The 22,110-nt window shown below is 40.5% G+C and overlaps 1 protein-coding gene across 1 annotated transcript; it reads left to right on the forward strand.

The window, feature by feature from the left end:
* Positions 1-383: 383 nt before the first annotated feature.
* ap1s1 (adaptor related protein complex 1 subunit sigma 1) lies at positions 384-21,967 on the forward strand. The gene is made up of 5 exons (XM_030075875.1): positions 384-570; positions 6,044-6,222; positions 10,730-10,838; positions 15,527-15,664; positions 16,065-21,967. The coding sequence occupies exons 1-5, from the start codon at positions 568-570 to the stop codon at positions 16,110-16,112; spliced, it is 477 nt and encodes a 158-aa protein (XP_029931735.1). The 5' UTR covers positions 384-567; the 3' UTR covers positions 16,113-21,967.
* The last annotated feature ends 143 nt before the right edge of the window (positions 21,968-22,110 follow it).

A 22,110-nucleotide genomic window follows, 5' to 3' on the forward strand; every position in this document is an offset into this window, starting at 1 on the left:
TGGCAACCTTATGCTCTCATCATAATGTTATACCCCTTATTTACTATAAATGAATAAATAGGTACCTAACCAAAACACAATGTTAATTACAGATTTATGACTATAATAACTTGACACAGTGCTGAGCTGCAAGTCAATCTTCATGGTCCCTGCTTTCAGATAAAACATGTCTAAGAAAGGGCCGAAATGGTCAGGGGTTAACCTCTCCACACATGAAGCTAAGAGGCTAAAGTAATCAATGAAAGCAATGACAGAGGACTGAAAGCCTCGCCTGGATTTCTCATTTTGAATTCCTCCCTGGCGGGCTGCTCTATTTTTCAAGAGCGAAGAATTCCCGATTCTCTGATAGGCATGGAACGCCTCACCCTAACGCGTGGTGCGCATGCTCCGCAGGAGGCGGAAAGGCTGACTGTTCCAGCTGAATGGGTCTTAGCCCCTAGTATTTTCTGTCACTCAGACATGGACTTTTAACGCTAGCCGCGGCTCACACCCCATACACTGGACCAAGCCATCTCCAATTAGAGTTCGTCTAAAACGCTACGATAGTCTGAAGAGGAAGCCGACAAAATGGTGAGTGTTTCCGACCCGCTCTAAAGGCAGCAGCTAGCTGACAGGCTAATGCTAGCAAGGTGTATGGTTTCAGGAAGAAGGGTTCACCTGCGCGGCTTGCACCTGGCTCGTGTCTCAGCGGGCTACGGGCTAGCAGGCCTGTTCACCAAGACAGGCTCTCTAACCCTGAATACACCACACATGTTGGGCTCTAAGTCAGTGTGTGGTGCAACAGGCCAGCAAGTACCTGCTGGTATACAGCAAACTTTAACCTGGACAACTGGCAGGGTCGTTTTAGCTCTCCAAACCACCTGACCGCGTTCAGTATGACTGCTGGGACATGACTGCTTGTTTACTGGAGGTAATGATTAGCCTCAGGTCAGTGCAGGCAGTGTCAACACTGAGCAACAGGGCCAGGCTCTTCTGACAACTAGTTAACTGTATTTCTCTTAATAGTCTCCCACCTAAAAACTTGAACGACCTGTACTGGTGCAGTTATTAGCAGGGCTGCACGATATGGGCTAAATGTCATACTTCGATATTTACTCTAATATCTCCTTAGCGACATGATATGACTGTGGGTTCACACTTGTTTGAAAATTTAAATGTAGCAACAGTGAAAATTATTCAGTCTTCAAAAAACAGAATAATATCATAATAATACCACTGGGTGTAGAAAATTCAGTTATTGCACAATGTATTTTATTGATCAGAACGGACCAATCACTGTTTTAGGCTAATATTATAATTTTAAAAAATTAAATCAAACATTTTGCTGCAACGTGCAAGCAGCTTTTGCAGATAGAAAAGCATCAGAAGGCTTGCCTCATATCCTGTGTTGAATCAGGGCCCACTGACAACATGTGCAGCAGCCTGAGTGTTAACCACAGGCTTGGGTCTGGCAGACTGCTACAGTTTTTCATGCTGTGCTGCGGTGTATACAGTCAGCTCATGTTTACTAAGCAAATGGCTCGGAAAAATAGCCGACGACCCCGAGCATCATGCAGATGTCCTGTGTCCAAATATCAAAAAGCAACATAAACTGCACATCTCTCCTTCTCTCTGTCAGATAGAGCACAGAGAGAGAGAGAGAGCCGAGACTGGTAGAAAGTCTGATGTAAGTAAAGCCAACTAGTAGGTGTGTGTTGACTGTGTGAGTTGTAGACTGAGTAAAGCTGTGTTAGTCCCAGCATCAAAGAATGAGTGAAATGTGTGCACCTACAGTGAAAGGTCACTCTGTATAGCTTTACTGTGTAGGCCTCCTCTAGCTGTGATCCGTGCTGTTTCCACCTGTGTGCAGAGAATATCAGGTCAGACCTCTCACACTCCATCTCTCTGCTTATCAGCAAAAGTGCATACATGTAAAGTGTGGCGTTCGCCTTACAAGTTACAAGTATCTCTGCATGAAGCCGATACAGCAAAGTAGCATTTATTTACGATGTTCAGATTATATTGAAGAAAGTGCTGCTTGGTGTATTGGATGCATGTTGAAATAAATAATGTGAAAAATGACTCTTATTGGATTTTCAAGAGTCTGTGGTATTTGTAACCAGTTGTGCACCTTTGCTGGTCAGCCAGGTCACATTAAAGGGAAAGTTCACCTATTTTGGAAAAATGTCATATTATTTAACCTCCCACCTAGTTGTTGTAGGACAGTAGTGGTGCTATCTTCCTCTCATTGTTACTGAGTGCTGGATACTGGCTGGATGCTCCAAATGCTAACTGTTAGCCTCCTGTCATTGAGGTGGACTTCCCCCCAGATAACAGTCTGAAAAGTAACTGCTATAATCCACTCAACTTGTTAAATAAACAAAGATTGAGTTTGATGATGTGTAGCTGACTTTTTACAACCAGAATAAAGGGGAAACAACCAGCATGCAGCATGACTTGTATGCTGTCTTTTCATACTCAGGCAATCTACTTCTGTCTCTGTGGTGGCTGCTGCTGCTCTGGCACGGACTGATAGAGGAAATGCAGAAGTTATTGGATCTTTCCAGACATTGATAACAAGAAGATAAAAAATTTGAGCAAGACTATTGTCTGTATGCACTCAGTTGTCATATATACACTTTACTTTTCGAAAGGCAACATTTGTAAGGTGATGTTAAACCTTCTTTGACTGGGTTATGGCAGTTGTTTTTCATAACGTTAGCTGGGGGGAAGTCCAGCTCAATGGCAGGAGGCTAACAGTTAGCATGTGGAGCATCCAGCCAGTATCCAGCACTCAGTAACTATGAGAGGAAGATAGCACCACTACTTTCCTACAGAACAGCTAGGAGGGGGAAGTGAAATAATATAAAACTTTTCAAAATGGGCGAACTATCCCTTTAAATTGCCAGATTTTAGTTTAGTGTGATGTTCTCTGTGTGTAAGTCCGTACTAACTGTACAGTGCCATGTGTCATGTTCTAGATGTGAAATCAGTAAATAACATTTCCTGAACCCACTGCTGGCATTTACTGTTGCCTCATCCTGTTGATAAAGCCCAGGCTTAGCACACACACACACACACACACACACACACACACACACACACACACACACACACACACACATATTTCCACACAGCCAATGATTGCATTGTATGGAACAGAATGGCCTGAATAGTGTTATGGACCTAGAGGGACTACCTGCGCTCCATTACGGAATCTGGCACAGCCAACAGCTATTCTTGTGAGATTGGATTGGGTTCACACACACACACACACACACACACACACACACACACACACACACACATGGCCGGCAGACATAAACAGTGTTGCAACATCTTCCGTTCTCATCTCTCACTCTCTTTCCCTCTCTTACACACCTTTATTGTTCCATCACTCTGTCTCTCTCTTCTGTTATGATTCTCTCCCTTATATCTCTCTCTCTCTGTCTCACACACACACACACACACACACACACACTCACAGACACAGTATGAAGTTATTTGAGAAGGTGACTTTCACAGATTAGTGTAAGACCTGGAAACAGTAGCAGTCCAACAGATGTGAGCCATGGTTAATGGAAAGTCCAAGCCAATATTCAAATTTTAGCCCCCGAGCTAAGAGTCAGCGAAAAGAAATTCAAATCAGTCAAAACTGCTCCACCTTTGGCTTTGCACTGGCATCGTGCTGACACTGGGGTTGCTTTAGCGTTGCCGTCGTCACTGCGTTTCCACTGATGTAGTGTCTGAGATATGTTGGCGTTTTCTTAGTATAGTGTTGGTGATGGTATTGGCGTCATAAAGACCCAAACACACTGGGAGCGATTTTGACGCAAGTTAAACTCACCTTCCATTCAAATCTTTTGTTTTCAATTGCATGGCACACAGTCGCTATCAATGCATCACCTACCCAGTTGTTGTTGGGGTCACCGCTCACATTTATTAAATTAGTGAAAAGACTAAATTGTAAGAAAACACACAGACTAACCAACACAATCAACAGTTGGGCTACTTGCAGACTGTTCCCTGGGTTCCTGTGTGTTAGTTCCCAGCACAGACCGGTGTTTTTTTTTTATCCGAGCTGGAGAAAACACCACTGTCCCTCCAAAAACTTTTCTGTCTCAGCTGCAGCTCCAGTGCTCGGTGGATTGAGCCGATTAACTGTCCACTGTTGACCGCTGTGGGTTTTTGGCAGGTATTCCTTTCTTTCAAAAATCTCTCCAAGTAGAGCCCGAATAAGTCCTGATGTTTCAGCTTGTCCAATTGTAATCCAACAACACGGACTGCAGGCTAAACAAGCGATGTGTTTTCCATGGGCTGTGTCGCATCAGATGATAGTCTGCGTCTAAAAAATGTTGTTTGATTTATTGTTCCCCTTCCTGACAAATTGGTGGACTACCTGACTCTTCAAGCTGTGAATACTGGAGGTCCAGGGACATAATCTTGGTAATTTGTGCGCAAAATTTCAAGGCTGCATCTCAAATAGTTTTTGAGATAGGATGCTCCACACATTAGATGCTGACATGGAGCAATACTATGGTACTACCCCCCCACCGATTTAATTTTTTTTTTCTTTAGTGTCATTTATAAAATCCTAATTTCCATACTAAATTCCCTTTTCTTAATAATATAACTTTACACTATGTTTATATTTATACCTTTAAAAAAAATGAGGTAAAACTAAGGTCAGGTAGGAGCTTGAATTTGATGAATTAAATGATCTGCTGTTGTCTCTGATCTGATGGGCCGGTGCTGTAAGGTCAGTGCCCCATGATGTGACCAAACACTGCAGGACATCTCACATTTGGTGAGCTACCAAGCTTTCGAGTCCCATCTTGCATCAGAACTGCACTCACACTGTAGGATGAGGCACCAGTGTGAGTTTGCACATTATGACATTCAGTGATAAAGGACTGCAGAGCCTGACTTGGAGCTAACGAGACTTTGGAAGTGATAGTTCAGGCTCCTACCCGTACATGGCTATTTGCTTCTCCGTACAAGCGTATGTCCTCCAAGTTTGGCCCATCAACTCTTTCCCGCTTTACTGGGAATATTGATACTGTATTGTTATCGTGATATGAGACTAAATATTTCTGGATATCATAATATTGTGATATGACATAAGTGACTTTCCTGGGCTTAAATAGACTGTTCTTATTAGACTGTTCTAGCTGTTCCATCACATCCACATAACCAGTGATTATTTATCAAAAATCTCCTGTGTTCAAATATCTTATGAAAGCACCAATAGCCGTTTCTACAATATTGTGACAATACCAATATGAAGGTATTCAGTCAAAGATACTGTGATATTTGATTTCGTTCATATTGCCCACTCCTGCTGTTCATACAGCCAGAAAAGCCAAATGCCACTGATTTAAGCTTTGGCATTTTAGCTTTTTATTTGAGTGTTTTCATTAAAGGTTTTCCATTTTCAGTTTCACAATTGATGTGGTCAGCCACTTTGATGTAAAATTAGTAATAATGATGAGGGAAATGGTTCTGCATTGTTAATCTAGGAGTTAGTGAGAGATTTTGATAGGGTCAAAATTTGGTCTGCTTGGATCAACTTTAAACTCGGCTTTGCTGCCATCTTTTCAGGAAATCGTTTTTCTTATGCTGTTTCCTTAAGCAATGACATCATTCATCATGGAGGAAAAGAATGATCATTTGAGTCAGGTTTAGTGAAACAATACATGATGTTGGTCAAACTTGTCTGAAGACTAATAAACAGAGGGTATTTCTTTCAATTTCATGATGATAAGAAATTTGGATCCATTTCGCTGTTCCAAATCCTAACTTGTGTGTTCTTACTCTTATAGCATCTCTCACTCAACATCACCCACTGATCTGTGTAATCTGTAAGGAATAATAGGAATAACAACAATAATTGTTTGTGCAGTGCTCTATTTGTGCAGTATTCTAGTTTTGGTGTTTTGGTGTTTCCTGTTTGCCTGTCAAGGCTGACTCACAGCTCCAGTTACACATTTTCTTCCTCTCTGTCTCTTGTGAATTTTCTTTTTCTTTTGTTTGTTGTTTTCGTTCCTACCTGTTCCTGGTCTAGATGCGTTTCATGCTGCTGTTCAGCCGCCAGGGGAAGCTGCGGCTACAGAAGTGGTACACAGCCACTGCCGAGCGTGACAAAAAGAAGATGGTCAGAGAGCTCATGCAAGTAGTGCTGGCCCGCAAGCCTAAAATGTGCAGTTTCCTGGAGTGGCGGGACCTCAAGATTGTCTATAAAAGGTAAAAAACTAAATCTATCTTGACATGACTGTAGTTCAGTGCTTAATAGCTGAGAGCATGTGTTCAGCTCTACAAAGCCAAGACAGGTTTGCAGAGATGTGAAGCTTGGCACAGATAGGTATCTGGTATTTGTATTGGTATATGTATTGTATTTGTATTTGGAAAACATTAAAAAAAAAACAAAAAAACAAATACTTTTCATGAACCACGTATAGGAATGACATGAAATTTTGCATATATATTTGCTGTGCAGACCCACTAAAACTGGCCACACTATTTTTTTTGCTCCCAAAGTGCTTAAGTGACTGAAAAAAAGACAAAGTAATAAATTTTCTTGAAATTTTAACGGTTGGTCAAGAAGTTAAGTTTTGAAGGAAATACAACCAATTTAAGGTATGTTATATTTTGAAATTAAGAGATCCACAATGCCCGTTGATCACATGGTGCATGTCTGTGTAATTACATACAGCTATAATTCATGTTTATTATATTATGTGTTCATAGTGTATATTCACGTGACACTGCACATGAGTCAGTCATTGGTCATTGGCTTTACTTTGAAGTGAAGCCAGAATAAGTCATTAAATCCCAAATTCATTGATTGCATGTGCCACAAAGTTGGTTGGTTTTGTGTTGAGAATTCGATATTAGAGTAGTTGAGGCTTTAGCTGTCTTTAGTTGATAAATGTAGAAGAACAGGGAGCTGTTATGTTTTCCTGTTTCCTTGTGCAGCTTTCTCCTCTTACATCAACAGAGCAGTGGCAGTGCATCCATAGCAGTATGCAACCTGTCTGCTATGCTGAACACAGCTGGAGTGAATGATTAATATTTCCACATGCCCCTTTTTATTCTGCTCATTTATAATTACAGTATGTTCATTTAGAAAGAGAAAAAGCTGCTCCATTGTGATGAAAGTATCCTCATTAAGCATCTGGACACTCCCGGCTCAGTGATGTTTAACCATGCTATTTAAAGCTTACAGATGGGGGATTCTCAGCTGATCCAGAAACATTCAACTGTCAGTCACCATGTCTTCACAAACTGCAGGCTACATTGAAACTGTTTATTGAGGATCATTAACATCAAATGAATTAACATTTTCAGCTTATTTATTATTGCCTAATCTATTCAAACTTATTTCAGTAAAGTAGTGCAGTGTGCATATATTACCAGCAGAGTGCACCATTTGGTAACACTTTATTTGAACAGTACAGTGTTGATACTCAACCAACAAGTGACAAAAACCTAGATGCTCAGCAAAATATCACCTTACCATTTGGTACATCTCCACAGACTATATAAACCTAATTCTTTGCCTGTTCCTTAACTTTAGAAAAATGCTCACCGTGAACCATGATCCCATTTTTAAACCCCAACCATAACCTGACACTATTTCTAACATCTCACACAGAGAGACTTCCATTGAGGTCAGCAGTACGATACAATACGACAGCATCACAAGCAGCGCATAGTAAGGTTGTCAAGCATTACAGTTGCTTGGCAATAGATGGAACAAATATTCCTGTGATCCTAGTATAATCATACTGGAATATGAGCTGACGTATGGAAGCAAGCAGAAAAGAAAGAAATGTTTTCAGGTACAGGTTCAACAGAAGATAATACAGCTGTGTTTAAATCTATGGAATTAATGTAGGAACTGAAAAATATTAAAATGCCTATTAAAAAAAAAAAAGTTATTAGTAAGTGTCTTATCTGCTTTTCTAACACAGTTGGACATACGTTAAGTCCCCTAACGGTTAATTTTCCCGCTGTGTTTTTCTCATTCTGCCCATTTACAGCTTTACCGAGGTCTTAAGTAAGGTATTAAATAGGTCTTTAAGTCTCCATTTTTATGAAACCTGCAGAAACCTTGATTTTTATACTTGGCACTCTCTTTTTACTTTGCTTCGCCCCCACAGACCTGTGAAACTGTCAGCCTCCGCGTATGTGTATGTATGTGTGTGTGTGTCGTGGGATTTTTGCTGCACTCCACTAAAAGTGGGTGGACAGGGCAAAACCAAGCCATTCCCCTTTCTGTCATTGATCTGGCTGCTGTTAGAAGAAATTGGTTCGCTAATGCACACATGTTCACAGACACACACACACACATTGATCGGTTTCTGCCCATGCTCATTATTGTCAGCAGAATACAAACGTGGGCAAACTAATGAAAGCCAAAACCAAACCTCTTCACTTGTGCATGAGTGGGTGGTCAGTTCAGCACTAAAGGGTTTCCTCTAGTAGGGACTGGGATGAAGGAATACCACCATCATAGAGGTCCACTGGAGAATTGACTGTTGTACTTGATGGTTCTTGACTGCCAGAGGCAGTGAATATACTCTGAATATGTTTTCTCTGGCGCATGGGTGGGTTAAGACTTCATGCCAACCAGGATGATGGCGGCTGGACAGGCAGTGTAAGTGCCCCTGAAAAAACAAAGCATTTTCTTGTTCCTCCATGTTTAGTTGATTGTTTATAGCGTTATCTTAGTCAGCCGCACTTTGTGCATTGCTTGTAACCTTGTGACCACTTGTCAGAGCTACAGTTTGATTCACCTCTTAGAGGCTGCAATTGCCCTCTGTCCGCTCACTTTACAGAAAAGCAGTAATGCCTTCTTTTACTCGTCTGAACTTGGGAACTGATGTTTCCAGATTCCTAACAGATTTTCCTGCCAATCCAAGGAAACTTGCAGGAAACTGGCGACCTTGGAACCTGTGACCTTCTCGCCACAATCCTGTCTCTCTAATGTTGAGACTAACAGTTGTCCTCCTCTTACCCCACACAGCACTTCACTTGCCTCTCCCCTATGTCACCCGGAGTTCACTTGACCCCTCCAGAGCACCACCCTCTTTGGTGTGGGCCTACACTGTGTCAGTGGGAGAGCTTGCCCATCATTGCAGTAGATGACATCATTCCACTTTTCAAAGAGGGAAAAATGGAATACCTTATGCATAAATTGGCATCTGCATTAACTGTTGCTCCTGTGTTTGCTATCACTTCAGTTTATCCATGTGCTTGCAGAGCAGAACAAGCCAGCAGACTTTCCATCCCAAGCTTTCTGCTGAGAAGTGGGTCCTTTAGTTCCTCTTGGGGCAGATATCCAGCTGTCTGGGTCAGGATATGCTGACCCATACTTGGCCAGTGGGTCTTCTTTGTTCCTTTTGGCCAGTACTTCAGATATTTTCTACAGTGCTCTTTTGGTGACACCTTTCTGGCCAGAGTACATGGTTCCCTCTGCTGCACAGTCTTGTCTATGGAAAGTCGTAGTGCTTCCCCAGTAAAACCTTTTGTGTCAGTTCAGAGGCCAAGTTCGTCCAGTCTCCACTGGATGATGGCTGAGCCGCCTTTCTCCTGAAGGTGTGTGTGTCTGCCATTTCATCTCAGCACATAAGGCCTGACAGTGACACTGTGGGGAGCCAGCATCAGACAGTTGCAATCAGACAGTGGTATCTGATTGCAACTTCCTTTCCAGGCATGCTAAGATGTCAGTTTGTGTGTGTGGCTATGACAAGTATATCTCAGCCTTGCTGACAATGTGTTAGCAGTCTTTCTTGGCACTCTGGCATGAGAGTATCATGTATCCAACGTATTCAACATATCCAAGACTATACATTTGCATTGTCTGGTCATTACCAGGAACGTGACCTGTACATAATTTGATAACCTGGCACTGTGTTTCAGAACTGGGCATCAGGTAGTACTGATCAGCAATAAGTTCACCTGAATCTGTCTGCATTAGCGACTCACTCAACCACAACTGCCCAGTATGGTTGTAATTTTAGTCCTTTGAAACCTGAGAAAATTTGCTTGATTCTTTTCTTTTTTTCTTTTTTTTTGCTCCAAAAAAAAAGACAAGAAAATGGCCACAAAATTTTACCCAAAAAATTCTACGCAAAGAAAGAACAAAAGACAGAAATTACATTAAAATTACCAAAAGATTACCACAAAATTACAAGGAAAAAAAAAACAATCTCAGAAAAATACCTGAAAGTGACCAGAATATTCTCGAGAAATTAATTAATTAATTACCAGAAGATAACTGTTTTTTTTATGAAACTTTGAATATTCACAATTAATTATTAAAACAATCTATAAGAAAATTACTAGAAAAGGGCAAAAAAAGAGAAACAAAATGAGAACAAAATTTGTGAAATATTCATATAAACTATATTTAGAATTATAATTCTATATTTCAATTATGAACAATTCCATAAAATCACCTAAAATTAACAAAAACACACACAAACAAATAAATTAACACACATCCCTCTCACTGGCTCCTGGTTTTCAAGAAAAACCTGCATCCACATGATTCCACTTGGCTAAAGTTGCGTAATGCCTGGAGGAATAAAGTACGGGGGAAAATGAACTTATTTAGAAAGAATACTGTTCTTAATGTGGGCCTGGTAGTACAGGTGGTGAAATCGAACAATTAGTGTATCATATGAATCAGACAATGACATATTGAGCTCTGTATTCTCTCTGTTGTGTGTTTTTTCATTTGCAGGTATGCCAGCCTGTATTTCTGCTGTGCAGTTGAAGAGCAAGACAATGAGCTAATCACCCTGGAAGTCATACATCGCTTTGTTGAACTGCTGGATAAATACTTTGGCAGCGTGAGTCCCTTTTCCTCTCTCTGTTACTGTCTCATTTGCTATTTCTGTTCTCTCTCTCTCTCTCCTCCTCTCTTTAATTGACTTCACACTGCACTCTTACAAAGTTACAAACGTACTTGGCTAAATAAGTTTTGTAAACTAACATGTTTCAGCCAAGTAGGTTTTCATCAGGACAAAAACCCAGATTATGTTGCCTTAGCTTTCTCTCTCTTGGGTGTGAGCAGTCATCCCATTCCTGGACACAGGGATTACACAGGGTGATTTTAGTTTGAGTGACTGCAGGACGTTAGCCTGCTGGATAATGACTACACATTTAGGCTAATACACTGTAGTGGTTTATTCAAAGATGGACACTTAATTTTGAAGTACTTCCATCTTTGGTTGCACCTTTGCTGATGTAGATCTTGCGCATAGCCCCCGTACTCTGTTATTAGATCCCAACATGAAATGCTGCCAGATTGCAGCAGTTGCATTCTGTTTCGGTACCAACTAGTTTTTTAGTCTAAGAAAGGTGTTGTGAAAGGTGATGTGACCGTAATAAAAGGACATTCTTGCAGTCCTGAAGTAGTCACCTTCATGCAAAAAGTAGCCAGCTAGGCAGGCAGCAGTTATTGTTTTCATTTTTTGTTTGTCTAATTACATATTACTTAAGTTACCAGTTAAATTACATAGCATGCTGTCACTGTATGGCAACTCATCAATTTTCAAACGTGCACATTTTGCACATTTGACTCCAGAATGCACGTCTCATAAAGGCTCCTAAGGCGGGTGATAGGTAAAGCTCCAGCCTCATCTGAAATCATGCAAAATGCAGAAAAATTCTTTAGTTTTCATGTCAGTGGTGTGGCAGAGGCACCCGTTGCACTTGACTACCAGAGCATGGTAGACACTCCTGTGCATGTGCAGGGTCTTGTTGTCACGGGGAGGAAACTTGTTGCTGTGGCCCTCAAATGCAGTCAAAAGGGAAACAAGGATGTGGTTCTGTTTCCTGCTTAAACTGGTTTTTACAATACAGCGGAGTCCAGTGGCTTGCAGAATGCCATTGTTCCTGATGTTGGCTGCAGTTCACATGCCAATGAGTAGGAGAAAAAAAAAAAAACCTTAAAAAATGGGAAAATCTCCCCAAAACTGAGTATATCAGTTCACCAGAAAAATGCATCTATTTGATTTACTGCAGGTCCAAAGTGATTTCATTCGGGCACATATCCTCCCCTGGCAACATGCGTCGGTGCATCTCTATCTACCACGCAACAGTCTTTGTTTCTTTCCTCTTTTTTTGTTTTCTTGTGCTTTGTCATGTATATTCATGTTCATTTAAATATTTCTCTGAGATGTTCATCTTTTCAGCCTCAAGTTATCAGTCATTGTTGTGCAGTCATCTTGCTCATTCCTTGAGTCTTAAATTCTCTCTGTCCTCATATCCAGCAATGCTCATCTTCATTTCTTGTTTTTGTTTCCTCCTGCCTTTGTTCACTTTGTCTTCCCTTTTTATGCCAATCTCTCTTTTTCTTTCTCCCTCTGCCAGCCGTCTTTCACTGATTGTGTAGCTCTGATAGGTTGGTGAGTCACACCAATAGATTTTCTCCCATCATTGTTCTTTATTGATCACTGAACTACTTGACACCACATATGCGCACATACACCCCCACACACAGTGCTCTTGAACGAAAGTGTTTGACATGACAACAACTGCGTATTCTTATAAAGATAATTTTTGACACGTGAAAAAATTCCCACAGTATGTATCTTGTAAGCACGGGCGCCCTATCATTCTTTGAATATCTGTACATCTGTAAATAACTATGTACACCATTTGTGCATGGTCTATTTATGTTTAAATCAAACGCGCTGACACCTTCTCGCAGTTATGTGTTTTTAAAAATGCTCTGAAATTGCTTTTCAGTTTTTGACTGAATAATTGTTTGTATGTGTGTTAGCGATGTTTCCTTTCAACACGCAGCCACAGTTGCCTTTTTGGTCCTGGCATGCAGATGAAGCTAACTGGTGACTTGGTTCTCCTCCTTGGCGGCCAGTGGCATTATTTGCTCTCTTTTCCCTCTCGATGTCAGGGTTTGTTTCTGGTCTTCCTGCACGTCATGTTTTCCTCATTATGGAAGTCCTCCCTCATCTTCTGCCTTTTCTTTAATGTTGGCCTTTCTCATCATTGCCATTTCCAGCTAGAAGGCCTCTTTTTTCCTCACAGACGTTTGCATTTTCAGCGTTAAACACCGTCCTCCTCATTTGCTGTTCCACAGCATCTCTTTGGAAGACCTCTCTTTCTTTCATCATGTTGTCCCTCTCCAGTTGGAAGGCCTTTCTCATGGCGTTCATTTTGTCCACTTCTCTTTGAAATACCCCTCTCTCTTCAGTCATACTCTGCCTTTCCATCTCCACTTCAGTTCTCATCTCGTTGACCTGTGCTTTCCCTGCTGAGAATTTCTCGGTTTCTGCTTTCACCTTTTCTTCCAGCCATTCCCCCTTGAGAGCAAGATATTCTTCTCTCGTCTTTCTCTGTTGATCTGCATCTGGCACAGAGACTGACTCTTTCTCGCTGGTAATCATATGTTGCATGTGATGGTAGTCTTTCACTTCTTGAAACAAATTGGAAATAATTTTGTTAGACCATACAGTGGGCAGTCTTGAATATTGTATCTTACTCATTGATCTCCTCTGCCGTAATGTGACACATCAACTTGCAACATCCTCTCCAGCCTCTTCCTCTTCTCTGCAGTCCCTCTGTATTCTGCTGGAGCCGTTCCTCCCAGGAGAGGAGATAGGCGGCATGCATAGTGTCTTCTTTTCTCTGCGCAGCTGCATGACTTTTTGAGTAAGAATCTCCATCTCTTCAGCGCCTCAATTCTCTGAAACTGATCGCGTTCCCCAATCTTCATCTGGAAGCATAAAAACATAATTACAACACAGAAATTACTAACAATACACAGGAGTAAAATTTAAATTGAAAGTGCCTCTTTCTAATCACATAGCACCACTGAGGAAACCAAATTTTACTTGTCAGGAGTTTCAGTTTTAAGGACATTTCTACAAAGTCAAGACGTGGTGTACTTTCAGAGTTTTTTTGTTGTTGTTGTTGTTGTTTTTTTACATAGTGTTTCTATGACAACAGTGGCTAATTTAGTGAGAAGACTATGAACTTAAATGCCGAACTTCTGTAACATTATGTCTCTATAACCTCTTTCTGAATACAAAAGACAACAAAAGACGTACCTACCTTTTTAAAGATGGGTTACGTAACAGTTCCAGGTCAGCAGTTTCAGTGGCAACTGTCGGGATGATTATTCTTTTTGAAACTGTTCTTCATTGATTTCACAGGTATAGTATTTGTTCATCTCTCTGCGATGAACTGAAGTGTCTGCTCTACTTCAGGTCAACATGCTCAAGAATTCTTTTACTGCATAAAGCAAACAATGACTTTCTAATCCCATATCTCCTACGAGTTCATCAGGAGGTTAATAATGCCTTTAAATCACTCTAAAAAAAAAACAAGAAGACTTTCTACTGTAGATATTGCAGTGTGATAAAAGACAAAAATCATTTATCTTCATTAAAATAGTGACAGAAATCAACATTAATCTGGATTTCCAAACCATAATTATGTGTTCATATTACAGTAATCTACATTATCCCAACACACATCAGCAGGCTCTTTTTCAAATTATCATTGTGTTTCTTTAATGTTTAAATCTGAAATGAGTAGAAGAAGGAAACCTCGCCCTTGTGTCTGGAGTCCACCCAGGGCAGGATGAACTTTCCCCCAAATGCAGATCTGAATCCTGACTAATGGGTGCCTGAACATTTTTCAGCAATGAAGCTTAAGATCAGCTTCATTGCTGAAAATGTTCCAGGAAATCACAGACTTCCTGAGCCTTATCTGAACATAATGCTCAATTTACTGGAGTTTTGGCTCACTATAAACAGACTCACTGTCTCTTATGTCAGGAGTTTGCAAACGTTTTATGTCCTGGACCCCCAAATTGATTTTGATGAAGCCCATTTGATGTGACTTTGCCCTTGGGATCCTCATATGAAAAAAAGACATTTTGCTTATAGTGCCAAGTTTTATAGAATTACTCAGAAAGTTACCCAAACATTAATAAAAGACAAGAAAAAATGCAAAGAAAATCTAAAAAAAAAAAAAAAGCTTCTACACACACACACACACACACTATCTATCTATCTGATTACAAGAAAACTATATTGCTAATTTTTAAATAATATCATTATTGTTAGATTTGTTGTGTTGAAATGTTTGTGAGAGCACATAAACTAAACTAATTTTGCTGAGGAGCCCCTGAAAGACCCTCCAGGACCTCTGGGGTCCCCTGGACCGCACTTTGTACACCACTGCCTTAGGTTACCTTCACTCTGTGGCTGAAATAACCCAAATCTGATATGTTGTTTGATCTGCTCTTTTTCTCCTTGACTGCTGACATTCATCTCTGTATGTGACCCATATCTGACATCAGTGTGAACAGATCTCTGCCGTGACCCCACATGCACACATTTACACCAAATATGCATGCTAAACAACAAAAAATCTAATTTACACAACAGTCTATCATAAACATGTTCAAACATGCACTCCTCCCTGTGCATGTTTGAACATCTTCCATGCAGTCGACTGTATTGATGCAGTGTTCCTTTGTTATTTTCTCTCTTGTCTTATGTAGGTGTGTGAGCTGGACATAATTTTTAACTTTGAGAAGGCCTACTTCATCCTAGACGAGTTCCTCATGGGAGGAGAGATCCAGGACACGTCTAAGAAGAGTGTCCTCAAAGCCATTGAACAAGCTGACCTACTGCAGGAGGTACAGTCTGCCCTAGTCTGACAGGAGTGTTGAATGCTTTTATTGTTGGGATTGAAGGTTTGGATAGTAGAGGTGCATTTTCCACCCTGCTCACCCTCTTTATGAATAAGACAACGCACCTCATTAAATGATAGGCCGTTCATAAGCGTGATGGACTTGTCTAAGTTGTTTTCAGTTATTTTGTATGAAGTATGAAGAACTGCTAACTATCCAATGTCAACACCTGTCTCTTTGTATCCATAAGCCTCGCTTTCTCTAGTTTGTTTGGATTAAAGGCATAAACCCTTGAATTAAGAAACCTAAGAAAATCTAAGTCGACTGAGAATTCACCTACTCTTCAACCAAATTTCTCTCATTTCCATTTTTTCTTCCCTCTCTCTCTCTCTCTCTGCCTCTACAGGAAGATGAGTCGCCCAGGAGTGTATTGGAGGAGATGGGGCTGGCGTAGTAAAGCCGCTGCACCACATTACACAACACCATTGACAGAGACTATGGGTACTAATGTGCAGGGCTGATGACTGGGGGAGGGATGGGCCTGAATCCGGGGTGGAAGAGGCTTGGACAGAGAGAGCTGGACCAGCCCTGGTTCAGCCTCTGTATCTGTGCCTCTCGGTACTACTGTACAGGGTTAGATGGGGGATAGAAAGTTTGTTCAACTGTGTGTGCGTGCGTGCTTGTGTGTGTGAGTGTGAGTGTGTGATTTAAGTGTGAGAGGCTTCCTGTTGGGTAGAGGTAAGGGTTACATTTAAACTTTTTAGTGAATTAAAGGTAAAGACAAGATAGGTCTATGATTATTGGCAGAACTTTAGAGTTTGCCATCAGTTTCATGCCTGTATATTTACAGCTCATTATACTGGTGTATTGGGTTGAATTGGGTGTTTGGGTGTGTTTCATTGAGTGTGGGGCAGGAGATACAGAATTGGGGTGGCTATGATATGATTTTTAGTGGGTTGAGTACCAGTGGAGTCTACCTTTTGTTATTTAGTCAGTTAAGAAAACAAAACAACCATAGATAGTGAATGTGGGGTGGGACAAGGTTGGGGAATTTGGCTAAAAGCAGCCTGCTCTCGGCAGCAGTTTGTGATATAGTCACAAACATTGAATCTATTAATTTGTGTCCACAGAAATTAATTGTCCATTTTTTTCATGACAGTCAGCACGACTTTAAAAGTAATGGAAGTATATTTTGTACCTAGACCACACATCATGAGGTAGTCTAAAGACCCACAAAGTCAAAGTTAGGAGGAAGATGGGGTGGTGGAGCTGTCAGTCAACAGGACTTTCACGTGGGCAATCTAAGTTCGGGTCTGATGCAAGGCCAGTGTTTCTTTTCATCGATCGACACTGTGTCTATTGTCCAGTTTTTGGTGGCTAAACCTTACCTTTCCCTAACCTTAGACAAGTGGTTTTAACGGCTAAACTTAACTTTTTTCCACTTGGATATATGTTTTTATTCTCTAAGGCTACCAAAAGTTAACCCTTGCGGTAAAATCAAATCTGTGTTAATGGAGTCAAATTCAATTCGTCTTCATATGCACAAAAAAATTGACAATGCGTGTCCATGGACACAAATCTGTAGATTAAATTTTGTGACTATTGCACAAACTCCTATGAGATGAGGTGGCAAAAAGAGAGCGGGTCTGGACCAACACTATATGTGTTGTAGTGCTACTGCAGCTAGAAGTGTTTGTCATCAACATCCACACTTAAGTAAATTATTGAACTGACAGCCTCAAGTTGATACTGAATGTCTTCATCAAGTTGGGCTAATCTACAGTTTGAAATTCACTCATCTGTCTGTGATTAATTCATCTTGCCTAACACCAGACACTATTATAAGATTATTGGTCATGAACCAAAGAGTTTTGAGATTTGAGTTGTAGACCGCTGAAGTGATCTAGAGTTTCCGGTTACATCACCTTGCCAGAAGACTGGCAAAGCGAATTGGGGCTCGTTTGAAGAACTGCTTCAAACAAGGTCTGAGGCTGACCACCTTGCTCAGTGTTTTTGGATTTAGCACGGATGACTTCATTTGTTGATGTGGTGTGGAACACATTTTAAGCTGCAATGACAAAAATAATAATAAAAAAGCTAGCATTAGCTAATTTAGGATTACAGTAGTTGACATTCAAGTTAACTTCTCGGGACATATTTCCAGTCTTAGTTTGATATCAAATATATATTTATAAGTAGATTAAGGAAATATGTGGTCTCTCTAATGCCATGGTTTAACATATTTAAAATGACTGGCAAACCAGAAATGCTGTTTGTTTTTGCTATAGACAAAAAATAAATATGTAAACAAGCAAATATAGGAACCTGATAGGCCCTGGATTTGCTCACCATTTTGGCTGCCTATAGCATAAAATTGCCCCAAACTCCCCAGTTGAGTATGAGCTAGTCCTGTATGCTATAAAGTGAACTGATCTACCAGACAAGCTGAGAATGTTTATCGTGTCAACTTTGTTCTGTCTTATGTAATTTTATGAAGAGCAACAGAGCATCCCAGTTTCTTATCATTTCAGAGTCACTCCAGACAAGAGAAAGCAAATTTCAATTTAGTACCAGACGGAGCTCTTATTTGCATATTTTACAGTTCTAATCATTGAAAAGAAAGGGTTTGATATTTAAACGGGTACAACTAGATTTGAATTCCTAAACAGTCAGAAGAAAATTACTTACAAATGAAATATGTCATAACCCCATATATACATTTATTTAAAGTTTTTTCATTTCTTTCTTTTTTTTTTTGTCCTGAATGCCTTGTTTCTGGTAATGGTTATCTAAAATAACTTTTTAGCTCGGGCAGGATGACACATTATTGGTGCAACACAGAAAAGCGCATGTCGGAAGAAAATAGAACCAAGTTTGATTTAGAGGCTTATCCTTCAAGTAATGCTTCCATCGTTCAGCCTGATTAAGCTGTTATTTAAAGGTTGGTTCCGGCTGGTTGAGACCGAGGCCTCATGCTGCCATGACAGTTGTGTTCAAATCCTTGTCACTGCACTGTAGACTTTTTAGTTCTTCTAGATCGCCAGGAGTGCTGTTGTCCATTACACGCACAGGGCCAACATTAATCTCCCAACAGTTGGCCCCAAATGGGATTAAAGCAGGTCCTCTCAGCACAGTCACACACTGCAGTTTCATATCTTTAAATAACTGTAAGTGAACAATTATCACTTCATTTTAGTTGTAATAGTCCATTAGATACTCGCTAAAGGTTGCTCAGAGCTGTCCTTGATAACAAAATTTTGAACATAATCACGTCGTCAAGAACTAGATAAGACCCAGGTGGAAAACAACCAGACTCGTCCTGTAAGTTCAATTGTGGGCTTTTCTTTTCATGTAGTTAGAACTTGTAGGAACAATTTGGAATGTAGTTTGTGTAACGTCCGGCGCGTAGTCTGGCTGAGTTTCTCTGTTATATATGAAATGATTGCTGAGGACATGCTGGAGAGAGGCGTGTGGACTCGCTGAAACCACAGTTACAGAGTTAGAATATGTCCAAAAGGTCATCCTTATTATTCACCGTTTAAGGTCAACTGGATTTCCACCTGGAAGAGCTACACACAGAGAAGTGAATCATCTTTTCTTGTTTTTCTGTATGTGGCTTGGCTTATCTCACCCATGCACATTTTACTAATGGCAGATACAGTTCAGCACGATCAGGTCCAGTCAGTTTAGGATGAGAATTTTCTTTACATTTAGAAGTGCTTGTTTTTACAAAATTTTCAGTTTGGATTGACTATTCTTATTAAATTGCACTTTATTCTTTATTAAGGAATATGTTTATTATTTAATATCTGACAAAAGTAATATATGAAATGAGCAATCTGGAGTTCTGTTTGTCTGGACACACACATACCTCTTATTTCTAGAAGGAGATTCCTGTTCTGCATTTTTGTGGACCTCATCAATCACATTCCTCGATCAAGTCCTTTCTAATCTGTAAAAGATGGAGTTGTAGTGGTTGTAACATGGTGGATGGTCATAAGTGCGGGTGTAGGAGGGTTTGGGAGAGTTATTTTCAGAGTGGTAAAGGTAGGACAGTACTGTTTACACCGCAGAGGCATGGTTGGAGGTCTTCACTTGACTTGTTGGCTCCTCTGCTTTGTTGCCTTGCTGAAAGCCTTGCCTAGGTGCAGCTGTGGTAAGATGGCTGTAAGGACCGTCTAAGACTGCTGTCTGTCCGTTTTATCAGCTTTCCAACAATGTTCTGTTGAAACCCAGGTAAAAAAAAAATATCCTAGATGAGATTATATCCACTACTGGTACACTTAGTGCTAGTAGTGGTACTAAGTGTACTAAGAGCATCTTGGTCACATTATTCCGAGCAAATGTGAGACTCTTTCAAGAGGTAAACCACGCATTGCCTGCTTTAACGTCGCCTTTCATAAAAGTTACATTGTTTTGATGAGAACAGAAAAAAAATCAATAAAATTATTTCAGTCACCACTGACCCCAACAATGGATGCAGCTATTCTACAAGCATCATTTTTATGGAGCTTTCCATTGACTGCCGGACAGTCCGACTTCAGCGTTGGGACTTCCCACCTCCATGCTGAATATGTTCCACTGCAACCAACATAATGCCTGTGACATGCCTTGCTGTCCACTGGAAGCAAATGAGGCACTAATGAGAGTCAATGACAATAGTTAACGTTAGTAAAGCTAGCTACAGCTAGTCATCTTCACTGCTAGTATAGGTCCTTTGAGCAAATTAAAAAAAATACACTGCTATAAATCTATTCCAAGTTCAGATTCAGATTTGCCCTAGATTCCAACCTCTGACTTAACTGGCGCTCCAGTCGCCATCTAAAGAAGTCAGATTTGTCGTACCTCCGAGCTCAGTGGAAAGCTTCTTTACTTCTGTTGTATTTCAAGCTCAGAACTGGGAAATTCTGAATAGCAACTTCTTGTTGCACTTGACAGGCAGAACTAGTGTTCAAGAAAAGGAATGACATATTTAGAGAAACTGGGAAGAACACAAATCTGACTGGAGTTTCCTGGTCACCCAGTTGTATAGGAAATAAATGGACTCCTGCTGACTTGTTAATGGTGTTGCTCACAGTGTGGACACAGTTTGTGTTGCTTGTTTGTAAGGACCCAGAAGATCAGGCTGTTACTGCCACACTGTTCTCCCAGGATGCTGCTTGGTCATCAAGAGTGGCCAATGGCAGCAACAGGCGTGGACATTGTGGGAAATTGTCCCCAGTCTGGTCAAAAGTGACCGATCCTTTGGTTTCCTCTGAATGGTTTGTATGATGTACAAGCTGAACTGTGAATGTTAAGTATATGTTTTGAAGAGTAAGGGCTCTCTGAAAAGTGTGATTTCTGATCGTTTCATGTTATGTGATGCTAAAGGTAGGTTAAGATATTGTAAAGAAATAGAACAAAGCAAAAAAATAAAAATGCGGGGGAGAGAGAATAGCAGAAAATCTGTTCAAGTCTGTGGACCACTTTGACAAACGAGGACATTTCCGATCGTCTGCTGATACACGTACGCATACACACACTGTAGACGTTTGATTCTCTTTCATGTTTCTCCAGTTGCTGAACTACTTCCCAAAGAAATATTGTTTCTGTGTGCAACAGTGTGGGATCTACACACACTTTTGGACTCAATGCAACAAGGTTACAAAGGTTGTTTGTATGTTCTCAAATACATTATTGCTTTTCTGTTTTCTGCAAATTGTCTTGACCTCCCTTACACATACTTGCTGGAGAGATCAGAGGAAAGTTAGGATTTTTTAGTGGACTCAACTGCAGCCAAAGGTATTTTGCTTCCTAGGGTGTACTTAAGCCTGGATTCTGTTGCCCTTGTATTTTTATTTTTATATTTTGTTTGTTTTTTCCAAAGGGACATTCCCTTAATATAGAGATTTTGTTTTTCCCCTCCAAGGGCACTGGATTCTGGGTAAGACTTGATTTAAAATCCATGCCTGATTTCAACACTATTGAAATGTCTCTCTTCCGTCCTTCATTCCTTCCTTCCTTCCTTCCTTCCTTCCTTCCATGGCAACTTGGCTCATATGCAAATAATTTATCAATTTGATGTTTCTTATGTACCTCACAAGTTAATTTACTCACAAAACAAATTTTAATCTCTTATTCGAAGTTGTTGAACTCCATCAAGGAAGGGAGGCAGGCAGAGTGCATGGTAAACAGTGTTGGAGTCGGGCCCCAGCATGAGGAAGCAAGGCATGTTGAATCTGTATAACATTCTACAGTTAAAGGTTATCAAAAGGGACTCAATCTGTGAATGTAATTTTATAATGAAATTAAATAACATTTTAAACTAAATGAAATGGGGGTCTCTTACTGATGTCTCATTGCCTGTGCTGGTGCGTGTCTGAGTGAGTGAGAGACGTGAATTATTACTGTTACCTCAATAAACCTAAAGACAGTCCTCATCCTCAGGCCAAGTGTGAAATCATTCAGAAGAC

The sequence above is a fragment of the Myripristis murdjan genome, chromosome 18 (assembly GCF_902150065.1).
Source record: "Myripristis murdjan chromosome 18, fMyrMur1.1, whole genome shotgun sequence".
Taxonomy (NCBI): Eukaryota; Metazoa; Chordata; class Actinopteri; order Holocentriformes; family Holocentridae; genus Myripristis; species Myripristis murdjan.